Source organism: Camelus ferus, chromosome 11 (assembly GCF_009834535.1).
Source record: "Camelus ferus isolate YT-003-E chromosome 11, BCGSAC_Cfer_1.0, whole genome shotgun sequence".
Taxonomy (NCBI): domain Eukaryota; kingdom Metazoa; phylum Chordata; class Mammalia; order Artiodactyla; family Camelidae; genus Camelus; species Camelus ferus.
The window spans coordinates 57,929,620-57,943,965 of record NC_045706.1 but is presented as its reverse complement, the minus strand read 5'-3'; the positions used below and the strand labels follow the sequence as shown (position 1 = coordinate 57,943,965).

The 14,346-nt window shown below is 35.8% G+C and overlaps 1 protein-coding gene across 1 annotated transcript in view; it reads right to left on the bottom strand.

Moving 5' to 3' along the window:
- Positions 1-14,346, bottom strand: part of CCSER2 (coiled-coil serine rich protein 2) — a 125,332-nt gene that overhangs the window by 52,953 nt on the left and 58,033 nt on the right. Inside the window, 1 exon segment of the mRNA XM_032491609.1 lies at positions 6,677-6,839. Within this exon segment, the coding sequence (XP_032347500.1) occupies positions 6,677-6,839 (163 nt within the window).

The following is a 14,346-nucleotide window of genomic DNA, read 5'->3' as shown; positions in this document are numbered from 1 at the left end:
TAAAAAAATCTACCCTAAAAAAATTTAAACTTCCCTTTAGTTTTATACAATAACACACAGGCTGAATAAATGGGGGGAAAAAAAACCAACTAGTGATTATCTGTTTCATGGACATAAGAAGCACAATGTTTTAAGTAGAAGTCATAGCTACAGTAATTAAAAATTACTGCATTCACATTACATATAATTCCAGCTGGTTTTTAAGATAAGAATTTGTTAGATATGTGAAATCTCAATATTTAAAATAACAAACTGAAAAAGTATTCTCTCCAGTATAATAGCTATGTGAACATATGAAGATTAAAGTTAAATTGATAGATCCATTAAATTTCAACTATATTAAGAAAGCAGAAATACAGCTTCTATTAAATTTTCTAGCTTTAAAAAATATGACCAAATCTCTAAATTCTCAAATATTCAATATGAGCTTGGTACTTTCTGCTCAAAATTTCTGTAAACCCAAAGCTGTTCTAAAAAAAAAAAAAAAAAAGGCTATTAATTAAAAACAAAACAAAACAAAAAAAACAAAGAAAGTCATGACAGAAGAAGGAAATACAAAATGGCAGAATAAAAGATCTCCAAAAATCTACTCCTCTATAAAAGCTCTGAGAACACTGGCAAACTCGTCAAAGTCAACTTTTTCAAAACTCTGAAATCAACCAAATGCTTGCAACAACTGAAGAGCACTTCCTGGGGAAAAAAAAAAACAAACCTACTAAATCTCATGAGAAGAACAAGCTCTATGGCATTTTAATTTATTCTATTTCCCTCCCTATGTTCCTAGTTCTGTGGTAGCTTGAAAAACAAGAGCTTTACAAACTTGGTAGCTGTGAAATTCAGTAGTCTCTAGGGGGTGGGATGGGACGTAAACTGGGTTTGGAACTCTCCAAAAAGCACCATTTCCAGAGAACTATTACTATTTGACCTAAATGGCACCTCCCTAGAAAAGGCCCATTCTCAGCTGTTGTTTAACTTGACCTGATTCAGAGCTCCCTCAGTAGAAACACCCTTATCTCTAGTACATTTGCTTTAAAAAAAAAAAAAAAAAAATCAGTGGCAATTGTTTAAAATCTCAGGAATCTCAGAGATTCCTTAAAAAAATAAAAACAGAGTTACCATATGATCCAGCAGTCCCACTCCTGGGCATATATCCAGAGAAAAATGTAATTTAAAAAGATACATGCACCCCATTGTTCAAAGCAGCACTATTTACAATAGCCAAGACATAGAAGCAACTTTACTGTCCATTAACAGATGACTGGATAAAGAAGGTATGGCATATATATAATGGAATTCTACTCAGCCATAAAAAAGAATGAAATAATGTCATTGGGAGCTACGTGGAGGGACCTAGAGATTATCATACTAAGTGAAGTAAGTCAGACAGAGAAAGACAAATATATATCACTTATATGTGGAATCTAAAAAAATGACACAAATGAATTTATTTACAAAACAGAAACAGACCCACAGAACATAGAAAACAAACTTATGGTTACCAAAGGAAAAAGGGCGAAAAGAGAATAAGTTCAGGAGTTTGGGATTAGCAGATACAGACTACTATATACAGAATAGTTAAACAACAAGGTCCTACTGCACAGCACAGGGAACTGTGTATTCAATAGCTTGTAATAACCTACAATGAAAAAAATATGAAAAAGTATATATGTATAACTGAATCACTATGCTGTATACCAGAAACTAACACAAAACTGCATATCAACTATTCTTCCATTATAAATCAAATCAAATCAAATTTCAGCTGCCAGAAATGGCAATACCAGTTGGGGCAAATAAGAAGGTGACCAAAAAACTTAAACAGAAAAAAGGAATGAGATGTTCATAGGAGGCTTTGGAAAGCTCCAACATACTGCTGGGCATAGAGAAGGCCATACACATGTGTAGGGCTGTGTGCAAGGCAAGGAAATACCTGAGAAGGCCTTAATCTCTCACCTTTGGCTGACCTTGAGCTTCTGAGCAAGCAGTAAATGAAGGCTAAAACAGCACTGCAAACTGTTTATCAGGTTTATCAGGCATCCCTGAACATACACACCCCTTGGCAAAGACTGCGAAACATATTTGTTCAAGGCATTTAAGGAAGTCGCTTCATTAGCTCAACAAACTCCAAAATATGATAAACTGAAAGAGAGACACATTATGGTTAAACTGTCAAAAGCCAAAGAAAAAGTGAGAATCCTGAACGCAGGAAGAAAAAAGTAATTTATCATGTAGAAGACATGCTCAGTAAGATTAACAGCTGATTCATCAGAAAGCACAGGCTCAAAAATGTTAAAAGAAAGACTGTAAACGAAAAATTCTATAACCAGCAAAACTAACCTTCAAAATTAAAGAGAAACTAAAACATTCCCAGATAAACACAAACTGAGAGAATCTGTTGTTATCAGACCTTCTCCACAACATATACTGAAGCTGGAGGCTTCAATACATCCTTTCATCAATGGATATAACTAGGAAGAAGGTCAGCAAAGAAATAGAAGACTTGAAGAATGCTACAAACTAATAAAATCTAACAGACATCCACAGAACATTTAAGAGATTAGACTAAATTACTAATCAAAAAGCTTGCCACAAAGAAAAGCCAAGGCCCAAATAACTTCAACGGTGAATTCTACAAAACGTTCAATGAAGAATTAACAAAAATCTCTCAAAACTATTCCAAAAATAGAAGTGAGAGGAACACTTCCCAATTCAATTGTGTAAAATATTAAAACCACAAAGACATCTCAAGAAAACTACAGAGCAATATTTATTGTAACTGTATACAGAAAAATCCTCAGTATACTAGCAAATGAATATAACAACACATAAAACGATTATATACCATGACCAAGTGGGATTTACTTGAGAAATGCAAGGTTGGTTCAACATTGGAAAATCAGGCAGTGTCATATATCACATTAAGAGAATGAAAGGAAAAGTGTTTATCTCAAGAGACAAAGCAGTAACATTTGACAAAATCTAATACTGTTTCATGATAAAATATGAATAGAAGGGAACTTCCTCAACTTGATAAAGACTATCTGAAAAACCCACAGCTAAGATCATACTTAACGGTGAAAGACTGAACACTGCTCCTACTATCAAAAACAAGCCACAGATGTCTGCTCTCATCACTCCTATTCAACATTGTACTGGAGGTTCTTGCCATAGCAATTACACAGGAAAAAAAGAAAAGTATCCAGATTGGAAAGAAAAAAGTAAAATTATTCTCAGATGACAGATCTTGTATCAAAGAGAATCCTAAGGAAATAGGGAGCCAGGAGGTTAAATGAATCATGTACATGAACACTGGAGGCTACAATCAAGGTTCTAGCAAAGCTCACCATGAAGAGGGAAAGTGAACCAAGGGCCAAGATTTTTAAGAGCTAGGGAGAGGGACCATTAAGGAGGGATTGATACAGTAAAATGCCCTAAATCTCCAAGGAAAGAAGCTTAAGAATACTTCACTTAGAAGTAACAATGAGGAGTCAAGACAAAGACCCTACCTCTAAACAATAAAGTACCAGAGTGACTAGAAAATAAGAATCCTTCATGTAAGAAAGCTTCTGGGGAATTAGTACATTTAGGGAAAAATTACAATCAGGAGAATGTAGGTAAAGAGATCGAGAATATGGGTTTATTAAGGCATGAAAGAATTTCATATTGCTTAGTGGAAGGGGTAGGGAAAGGGGGAGGTCTGGGGAGAAAAGCAGAGTGAAAGGTTAGGCCAGGTGAAAAGAGAGAGCAGCACTGACAAAAATACAGAAAAAGTAGATCAGTGGTTCTGAACCCCCAACCCCCTGAGTTATAGAGAAGACATAATCCTATAATTAATTACGACAATGATGGGAACTGAAGGACAGACAGGAAGGGGAACTTAAGAAGTCATACAATGGAAGAGGAACTTTCATACATGTAATATTAAAAGGCCCTGGGGTTAGTGCATCCAAATCTTTTTTAAAAATCAAGGCATAGAAACAAAATAATAGTTTTAAGGTTTGCTGGAGTGAGGCTTATCTTGGATGAGGTTTCTCTCTCTATCACCCATCCCCATAACTGGCTCTGAGAAATCTAGGAGTCCAAGACCCCTCACAGCCACCCAAAACCCCGAGAGGATCAATAAACTGGCTAACCCATAACTAGTCACAGCAAACCAATGTGTGTCAGTCCACCCGTTGGGAAGTTCTGTGCTGAGAGTCAGATTAGCAACCCCCAAGAATGCTGTGCATTTCTCTCTGCTCGCTGAGAATCACAAGTGCGGATGACCTGCAAACCACTAGCCCCTCAAGTACACTATGTAGAAGGGATTTGTGGTCACGTGTTATTACATATTTTATCTTTTACCACATTTCGCAATATCACAGTACTATAATTATATTTATTAAAGCCACTGTGGAGTCTACTATTTAGAAAAAAATTTAACTTCATTTAACTTGTTCTTCCTATACTCATCTGATCAGAGTCCCTCTCTTCTATACCTATTGACATCCCAGAATATAGTTTTTGGAAAATGTTGCTTAGCTATTCTGATAGATAACTAATCAACCTCAGCTTAATCATTCCAGGGACAGAGATTGCTACCTCCATGTAATTCATTCCATTTTGGACATTCTGACCAATAGTCTCACAAAGCTGAAATTTAAAACGCATAGATAGTTTTGCTGTCCAGTGAGATCCCATTTATTTATTCCTCCAAATGACCCACCAATCCAGCTATGAATCTCAGAGTAGTTTTCTGAAAATGTCATACTGTTTCATACATGGTTTTATACATGCTGTTTTTTCCATCTGAATACTTACCCTTCTATGGAAACTGATCCTCTGCAATTGCTACAATCATACCTATCAGTTCAATAGTAACTTTCCTCATACACCACTGTCCTAGACAGAAACCTGCATGCTCCTGGAGTCCTACGTACACTTCATCAGGGCACCTATCATTCACCGTGCTAACAATGCATCTTAACTATCTACATACCTGTCTCTCCTACAAGCTCAACACCCTGGCAGCAAGAGTATTTACATCTTTCACAACTTTGTACAGGATGGAAACAGCCCAAGAATCTTCTACCTACCTGATAACTGCAATGATTCTAACAGAGCTCAAGCATTGCAAAATCCTATTTATGGTCCTCAAAACAATGCACCAAGACACCATTACCAATCTATAGTTTTCACCTCTCACACCATCTCCAAACTTATCTCAGCTCGAGAATTTAGAACAAAGCTCAAATACAGATTCTCAATGAGTACATGTTAAATGGTTGAATAAATCTTATAAGCAAAGGTTCTTCGTTAGGCTTCTAAATTTTCCTAAGTTGGCTTTAAATTTACCTTCTTACGAACCAACCGTCAGAGATGTAGGAAGCATAATCTCCCTTATTAGCAAAGAAGACTACCTTTACATCAGATTCTTGCCTGATAATACCAACACTCTAATGTCCATTCCTTATCAAAAGTCCAGATGTGAGAAACAGAACAGCTAAAATAATGCCTGGGAGGATATGTACTCCACACATTCTTCCAGATCTTCTAAATTTTATTCCTGCATCAAATTTTACCAGCAGAAAGATTGTTATTGGACCTTATTGTTTCACAATCCACTGTAGAATTGCCTTTTCTCACTTGGACTAGAGTTCTTTGTAGCATGAATTAAAGAACACAAATAAGAAACAAAGAATTTATCACTATTTTTACTTTGAGAAGCTGCCTGAGACCTGCCCACTATATCATGAAGTATTCTCCTTTTAAGAACTCATGCAACCTCTTACAGGTTTCTGTCTCACAAAACCAAATCAGTTGCTTTTATCAACTGAAGAGAAACATATCCTTTATCTTACGTATGTTGTAAATCTTGCTACAAAGAATCTCAGAGCCATCTTTTTTCTTACTTCAAGAACTACACAGTGCTTTAAGTTTCCTGCCTTCCATTATTTCTATATCCCAATTTTATTATTTGTATTGTAAATGTGCTCCAAAATGATCTCAAATCCCTAGGCGAATGAGATGAGAGAGTAAAAAAGGAAAAAAGATCAATAATAACAACTGCCTTTGAGTGCTACAGTAAGCTAGACACTGCTCCAGGCACTTTTATTCCTGATCCTTGAGCACTGAGACAAAGGTATAATTAACTATGCTTTACAGATGGTGAACAGAAGTAGAGAGGGGTTAAAAAAGTATGTGAGCTCACAAAGCCAAATTGTATAGGGTCAGGGTTTGATCCCAAATTTGCAGGACTACATAACCACATTACATATAAGGCCTGATCAAACTAAAGACTACGCGATGCTTCAAAACAAAAAAGAATTCTAGCAGAGCATTAAAATTTTAATTTATTGTATAAGCAAAAGAAGAAAAATCACTTGGCACTAATTTTATATATTAATATATTAAAAATAATAAACTTTAACAAAGTCAACATTTGATGAACTGGAAAACACCAAAATTTAAAATCCAAACAGCAGACATAAACATTTATATTCATGACAAAGCTAATGAAAAAAGACTTGGGCAAAAAGAAACGAATTAGACATACTATTCTAATTAGTACCACATATAACTTGAAATAGCTTTTGGTGCCTCTAAAAACCAGACAAAAAAACAGTTTTGGGGATCGAGGGGAAAAATGATTCAAAACTAATTAGAAGACAGAAAATATAATTTAAATTAGACTCACCTGCTCAAGTCACTTTTTCCATGGTGATGATAGTGGTCAGGATGGCTGAGGTGGTAATGCTCCTGTCCACTCCACCTCTGGGGTGGCCTTTTCCAAAATCCTTCCTGAGACTGCCGAACATTTCTGTCTGATCGGTCAAAGCGGTTCATATTGTCACACTCCACTGGACAAATTCAAAAGCGAAACACTATAAACACATACACACACTCTATAAAAGTTAACTACTTATAGCTTGATAATTAAATGCTGCTGAAAATATAAAAGTTAATATTTTAAAAATACCAGCCATTTATGTTAGCTAAGCACAAAAATCAAGATTTCCAGAAGAAAAATAACTAGTTCTTTTGTTGAAAACTGAACTTTATATTATTCAAACTGAAGTAAATTATAAAACTTTCACATCACAGTCACTTAGGTAGCAACAGTCTCACTGTTTTAAAACAAGCAAATTATCCTTGAACCAACATTATACATTTTAAACACCCATAATCAGTTTTAAGTGGTTTTCATCATTATCACTAGTTGGCTCCGACTCCAGAATGAAAATGCCAAGAAAAAGTAGATTTTTAAGTCTCGCAGAGAACTCATTTGTAAAAATGAGTGTCATAGTTAATTGTCACTGATTTCAAGAAGCACAAATTAACTTCTCATCACAAACAAATTGTATTTTTTTTAAACGAAGCTCGCAGTTTTAGAAAGTAAAACGCTTCAATCTGCCAGTAGTAGAGCTTGTTCAAAAAGTCTAAAATGCGACTGAAAACAAAGCCAGTACTTTGCAGCCACAAATAGTGCACTCCCTGAAATCTAAATGCCACAAAACATGAGAAGAATCTCTTTGAAACTCCCCAAGCTTCTCCTGCACTTACCCAAACACTTCTTCCTCACATATCTGAGCGCTCACCAAGAGAGTCACTTTGTACAAGGGAGACATTGTTGCCTGCTGCCTACTCAGACATAGTTGCATACAAGGCACTGACAAAAAGGCCTTCCTTCCTGCTCAACTCCCAGCCCTCCCTGTGGGAAGCGAGCCCAGTTTACCCTGTGACTCCATCTTCGCTCAGTGCTTACATAGCTACTGAGTTAGGACTGTTACTAAAAATACAACTAAACACTAACCCAAGCCAGGAACAGGAAAGGTTTCTCTAGTCTGAAAATTATTGCATGAGAAAGTTCAAATCCTGCACATTCAGAATTCCGTGTGAAAAGAAAGCTTTAGAAATCAATGTAATCCTCCTCAATTAAAAAAAAAAACTCATTTAAAAAAAATTCTTATTTTTTTATTGAAGTGTAGTCAGCTTACAATGTCATGTGTACAGCAATGCGATTCAGTTATATATATACATACATATATTTTTTTTCAGATTCTTTTCCATTACAGCCTATTACAAGAAATTACAGTTCCCTGTGCTATACCATAGGTCCTTGTTTATCTACTTTATATATAATAATGTGTATCTATTAATCCCAAACTCTTAATCTATCCCTTCCCCGACACCTTTCCCTCTGGTAACTATAGTTTGAGAAACTCATTATTTAATTGATTGTTTTCACTTAACCGAAACCTGAATTTGATATATGAAACTGTTTCATTACAGTATAACAGATTAAAAACAAACTTCTCCACTCAAAAGAAAAGGCTGATGCAGTTAAAGTATAGACATTCAATTTTCATATACACTGAAGTCACTAACATATTACTTGAAGATGGTAATAATTTAAGTAAAGGTTTTAAGAGACATTAAAATTTTATTTATTAGAAAATTTCCATGAGAGAAATCAATTTTGGGGGAAAAACTATAGGTTTTATAGTTTAAAAGTTTTTAAAGAGAAAAATTTTATAGAAGACATATCCTGAAATTATTTCAAACAATTTCTTGTCATCTTATTGGGATAAATTAAGATATATACTTTTTTATTAAAGTGTAGTTGATTTACAATGTTGTGTTAGTTTTAGGTATAAAGGTGACTCAGTTATACATATGTGTGTGTGTGTGTATATATATATATGTTCAATTATAGAAAACCTGACTGTTAGATAAATAAAAGCATGGTGATCACTATACTGAAAAAAATCAGGAGTAGAAAAAAGATTGTAGAAGAAAAATAAATTGAAAAATAATTCGAGGAAGGCTTAAAACTGCTTTTAGTTCACATATGCATTTCACTCATAGACAGTTAAGTTCCTAAAGTATTTCTACATGGCATTAAAAGGTTACTTTAGTTCAAGCAACTCTATATAGCTGAAAGATAATCTATAACTACTTTTAAATCTGAATTCCTATTTCTTTTTAATTCATGCAGGCAAGATTACACTCACTCCCCAAAGAAGAAATTCTGTAGTAAGAACCTGATAAAATGAGGATACCATCAACACCATGCACGCAGAGTAATAAGAAATAAACTAACCAGGAAAACAAGCCAGGAGATGGGGTTAAATACTGCAGGAAATTACAACGCAGAAATTCATGTGTTGCTTTTATATTTACTAAAGATTGTTGGTACTACACACAGGCTCCAAATTAAAGCAACTTTACTGAAACGTGAACCATGGGCATCATGGCAAATAAGCACTGGAAGCAAACATTTTCCATGACCACAAGAGACTATTGTTAGAATTAGGATAGAAGGGGCTTAAACTCTGAGAGGAATGACTGCTCCAAGACTCTAAAGGAAGGAAGAGTCCTGCTAGTACTACTACCTGAAGCACCCACCAATCGTGTTTGATATACTTTAAAAGGTTACTAAGAAGAGAATGCAAAATAACATTAGTGGTGGTTTCTTAGAAAAGGTTAAGGACTCTCTGGCAGAATGAAAGAAACAATATGGAAAATAAAATGGAAAGCAAATAAAATTATAAGATGGAGTTAATTTAAAACCAGTTTTCAGACCCAACGAAGGAACAGGACAAACAAGACTAAGAAAGGAAATAAATCCTTTTGAATGTGTAATACCATAGGAAAGGATGGGGCAAAGCTAAAAGCATTCCAGTTCAAAAAAAGTTTTAACCCAACATGCTGATCAAAACTATCATATACTAGATCTGACTTTAACTGTGAGTTTAGGAATGGAGAATAAATAAAGGCCTGCTGAAGAAGGTTTCTAGCTCCAAAAGTAAAAGGCAGAGGATTTTAGTAATTCTTTTACTATGAGTAGTAGATAGATAGTATCAGGACTTCTACCTTCTGGAGAAGGAGAGAGAATCTAAGCTTATTGAAGGCTGTGAGACATGGAGATACCTATGTCTTAATACACGTCATACCCATTTCTTCTGATTTAATGAAGGAGCAAACTATTATGTCAAAGGTAACCTAGATTCTTTCCGGGATAACTTAAAGTCCTAAGAAGAACTTTAATGGATGACACAGGTAAGTATTTCTGTCTATTACTAACAATTGGCTATGAAGATAGCAGTTAGAAATTATACATCACAAAAGTCTGGAAAAAAATGAGCCCTGCAGGAGTTACAATCTGAACAGGAAAGCTTTTAAATGAAATTTGACTTGAAAGAAGAAAAGCTCATGTTAAAAAAAAAAAAATCAGGAACTTGTTACTAATAATCACAATTAGTACTGAGAAAGAAAGATAAATTTCCGGAAGAAAATACAGTAACCAGAAAAGTGGTCAAGGACAATACTACTGACCTCACATGACTATATCCCAATAAAATATTTAGCAAAAATATGGGCTTAGGAAATATAATATGAAATAAGTGCAATATAATAAGCAGCATAACTGGGTGGAGTAGGATTCAGGAAGTAATTACAAAGACATCTTTCTCAGCAGAGAAAAGTTTAAAACAGAACAAGCAGATGAAAGAGCACATCTAAGAAAACACACACTATGGAATTTTCATAAACCCTGATGGTGACACTATGAATGTGTCAAATGCTAGACTTTAAACTATAGGCAATGAGTGACCATTAGAAGCTCTTGAGCAAGACAATAAAGCAATACAGCTATGCCTTTGATACAACAAAACTGTTTATTCGAGAGACATTTTAGGACAAGAAGGGAGCAAATCTCAAATACCCACTGGTCTGCTAAAAAGAAATCCAGATTCCACAATTGTATCCTTAAGAGATTCCTTGACCAAGGTAAAAGAAAAATAAAAAAGAAAATGATCTCTCTTTTTAGATTCTCCCAAATCACAATTCAAATCTAAAGTACTTTCTCCTTTTATTCCTCTTCCCTCATTCTATGCTCCATTTCCCTCTGTCCCCACTCTCCCTTTGACCTCCTCCCCTACCCCTCAAACTGGCCAGAAACTTTAAAAGCTCTATACTTCTTAAAGTTAACTTTCCTTCAGAAGAAGGAAAAACCCCTGAAGGTTGATTTTCAGATCTGGTCTCATTCTGAGATGAGATCCATAGCTACATACTTTCTAAGGTCTAAACAAGACTGGGAGAAATTTGCAGAGGAATTTAGAATAGTTTTAGGAAGTTTTGCAGAGGAATTTAGAATAGTTTTAGGAAGTTATGCAGAGGAATTTAGAGTAGTTTTGATGATCCAGGCCCCCAGATCTATACCAATTAGTTCATACATTAGAGGAAACTCTAGGTGCAGAAAAACAGAATGGAAAAAGCACAGTGTATAAAACCTAAAGTTGACTTAAGAACCCATGACTGATTGTGTAGAGGAAGAAAGTTTTTCTCAATTTTCTTAGAGTCTAAAAATAAAACTGGCAACAGATTAATGGCAGAAAAGTATACAAATTTATTTAATCTAATATGTGACATGGGAGCCTTCATGAGGAAATAAAGACCCAAAGAAACAGGTAGACCTGTGTATTTTTACACTAGGTTTGATAAAGAGTGGACAGTCGAGGAGGAACGTGACAGGTTAAGGAGTATGAGAAGAGTGTGGTAAACTAGGGGAAACTTAGCAAGGTCTGTTAGGATCTTCTTGATCTCACTTTGTCTTCAGAAATAAGGATGCTCCTTTCCTCTAGTATGAGGAAGGCACCTCTCACATGAAGGTTTTATGACCTGTTTCAGGGAAGATGGGTGAGAAGAGGAGGAAGTCAAGCGCGACTCTCCTGCTTCTGCCATTTTCTCAAACTCCTTCAGCAGCAAAGGAAATCAGAAGTTAGAAAGGCCTTTCAGAGGCTATCAACAAAGTCTTTTCTGTGAATTCAGATTGGCTCTCACTCAGTTCTGTAAGCAAAGAAAGAATAAATCCACTACAGACTTCCAGGATAGACTAACACCTTTAGATAGCATTAAGGAATAGACTCTGAAAGAGATGTGACCTCATCACTCTCCTCACTTTCTGTGAAAGATTTTAAGGCAGAAATTGGGTAAACAGCCTCATTGCCAGACTTCCAGTGCTTGGAAAGAGTCTTAGAAAAAGGAAGAATAAGACTCAGAATAAAATGATGTCCTTCACATATAACAAGTAGATGCCTCGATCCTGGTAAATTAAAGACTGGAGGAAGGAGTCTCTTAATATTCTCTTACAGTTACTATAAATGGTGGGGCATTGAAAAAATAAGTATCTTACATTGCCTAAGAAATAAAAGAGAAAACATAAAGTGGGTGGTTAATCAAAGTGTTCTTCGGGGGAAATCAAGCACCTAATTTCTGGTTTTACCCTTAAACTCAAAGATAATTTTTTCTCAGCATTGTAATATATTATTGATATAGGCATTAAAATATCAACTTTAAACCCTGTGATTATTACATAACCTTCCCCTCAGTATCACCAATAACCCAGTTGGAGTTATTGGATTGTAGATTATCTCCAATAACTCAGACAGTTTCCAAATCCTAGCCCAAAACTGCCCAAGAAACATTTGACCAACATTCTTTCCTCATCTGTGCTACCACATATGCTACCTTAATAAGTAATGACTGACTACACAAATGCAACTGCCAGATAAATATTCTCCTCATTGCCTCTTCCTTGAAATCCCCCTCTCCTATTCATAATGAAGTCACAGCAAACTTGTGTCCAAATCAAACCCAAACTGAAGATCTCTACAAAGTGCCAATCTTTTTGTTAACAAAAATTCTACTGATATTGGCAGAATTAGTGGTGTTGAACCCACCAAATCCAGAGTGATCCCTCCAAAACTCTACCCAAACTTGCATAATAGCCTCAAAAATCAGATGCTGAAGGGAACCAAAACCAACAGTCCAAGTATATTAGAAGACACCTTCAGCCTTGCACCAGTCTTTCTGACATTCTTATCCTCTCAATCAAAAAACTCAGCAGAAGTGGGCATAGTCATTCAGGACCTCAGATCTATAGAGAAGATTCACTCCCTCCTTCCCATTAGGACCAAATCTAAATACCATTTTATCTTTGGTGCCTCTGAAGGCTACCTATTTCAGATGCAGGTTCTGCTTTCTTCAGTGTTCCATTAGCTCACAATAGTCAGTAATTGTTTGCTTTCTCCTAGGAAAATCTCTAATATATATCAGATGTTCTACCTCAGGAGTTCCCGCCTACATTTTACAAGTCCCCAAGACCTCAAAAACTTTCAATTTCCTTTTGATTCTTTTACCTAATACATAGGTAACTTTTTTTGTGTGTGTGCTCTAAAGATGAGGCAGGGCTCGAAGACCAATTCCGTCTCTCTGCTTCCTGTTTTAGCTCAGGAAGAGTATAAGGTTTCCAAAGAGAATTTGTTATAGCTATGTCAAAGTGAAATGCATTATCTAGGATGTAATTTACTCCAAAGAGGTAAATCCCTCATTCCTCATTACCAGCCCTTAAAACTTCACATTAAATCTCCTGGATCATCAAGTCTCATTATTTTTCCCCTATAATCATTAATGGTTTATGTTTTTCCTCTGTGGTCTGTAATATTTTTCCATTTGATCTTCCAGGCCACTAATTCAGATTTCAACAGCAGCTATGTTTCCTGTCATCTATTGAACTGTTCTGTTGGGAAATCTTCTTTTATAATAAGCTCCACAAAGCACTGTGCTGCAACTGAATCTAAGTGCTCTCAATATTACCTCTTTGGGCTATTCTAATCCCTCTGGTCCTGAGAGTTCTGCTCTTTTCCTAGGTATTGGCTGTGATTTTTCTTTCTCAGTTGACTAGAACTCAGCACTGATTTGCTAAAGTATCCCAAGTGACAGCAGAACCACAAGAAGGTGCAATGGTCTCTATCCCTGCGGTAGAACAGACATTGTTCTCAGCTCTACACTCTGTCCTTCAATACAATTATATATCCAATGTCTTTAGCCGCAGAGCTTCTTACAGTGAATAGAGTATACTTCCCAGTCCCAATGGTGACAGGCTTGGCCTATAACTTGCTTTGGCCAAGAGAATGTGGGAGAAGTAACAGTGTGCTGGTTCTAAGTGAAGATGTCAAGAGATATCATAAGCATGTTTCTGCTCACCCTGTTGTCCTTCTGCCATCTGCCATGAGCATGGAATAGACTTAAAGTCAGTCCCACAGTCTGAGCTGTCCCAGCTAATTCAAAGATCCGTAAATGAGAAAAAAAAATGTATTATTCTGAAAGCTACTGAGATTTTGAGAGTGACTATTACATAGCATCCTGGCAACGGGAAAAAATGGGGGGAAAAAAAAACCTGACTAACATGACAATGTGAGCAGTAAGCAGGCTCCTAAAACCTCAGTGAAGCACTACAACAACCAACCAGCCTCTCTGAAATATCTTTTGCATTTTTCTAGCATCATCTGTAAAAAGGACTTC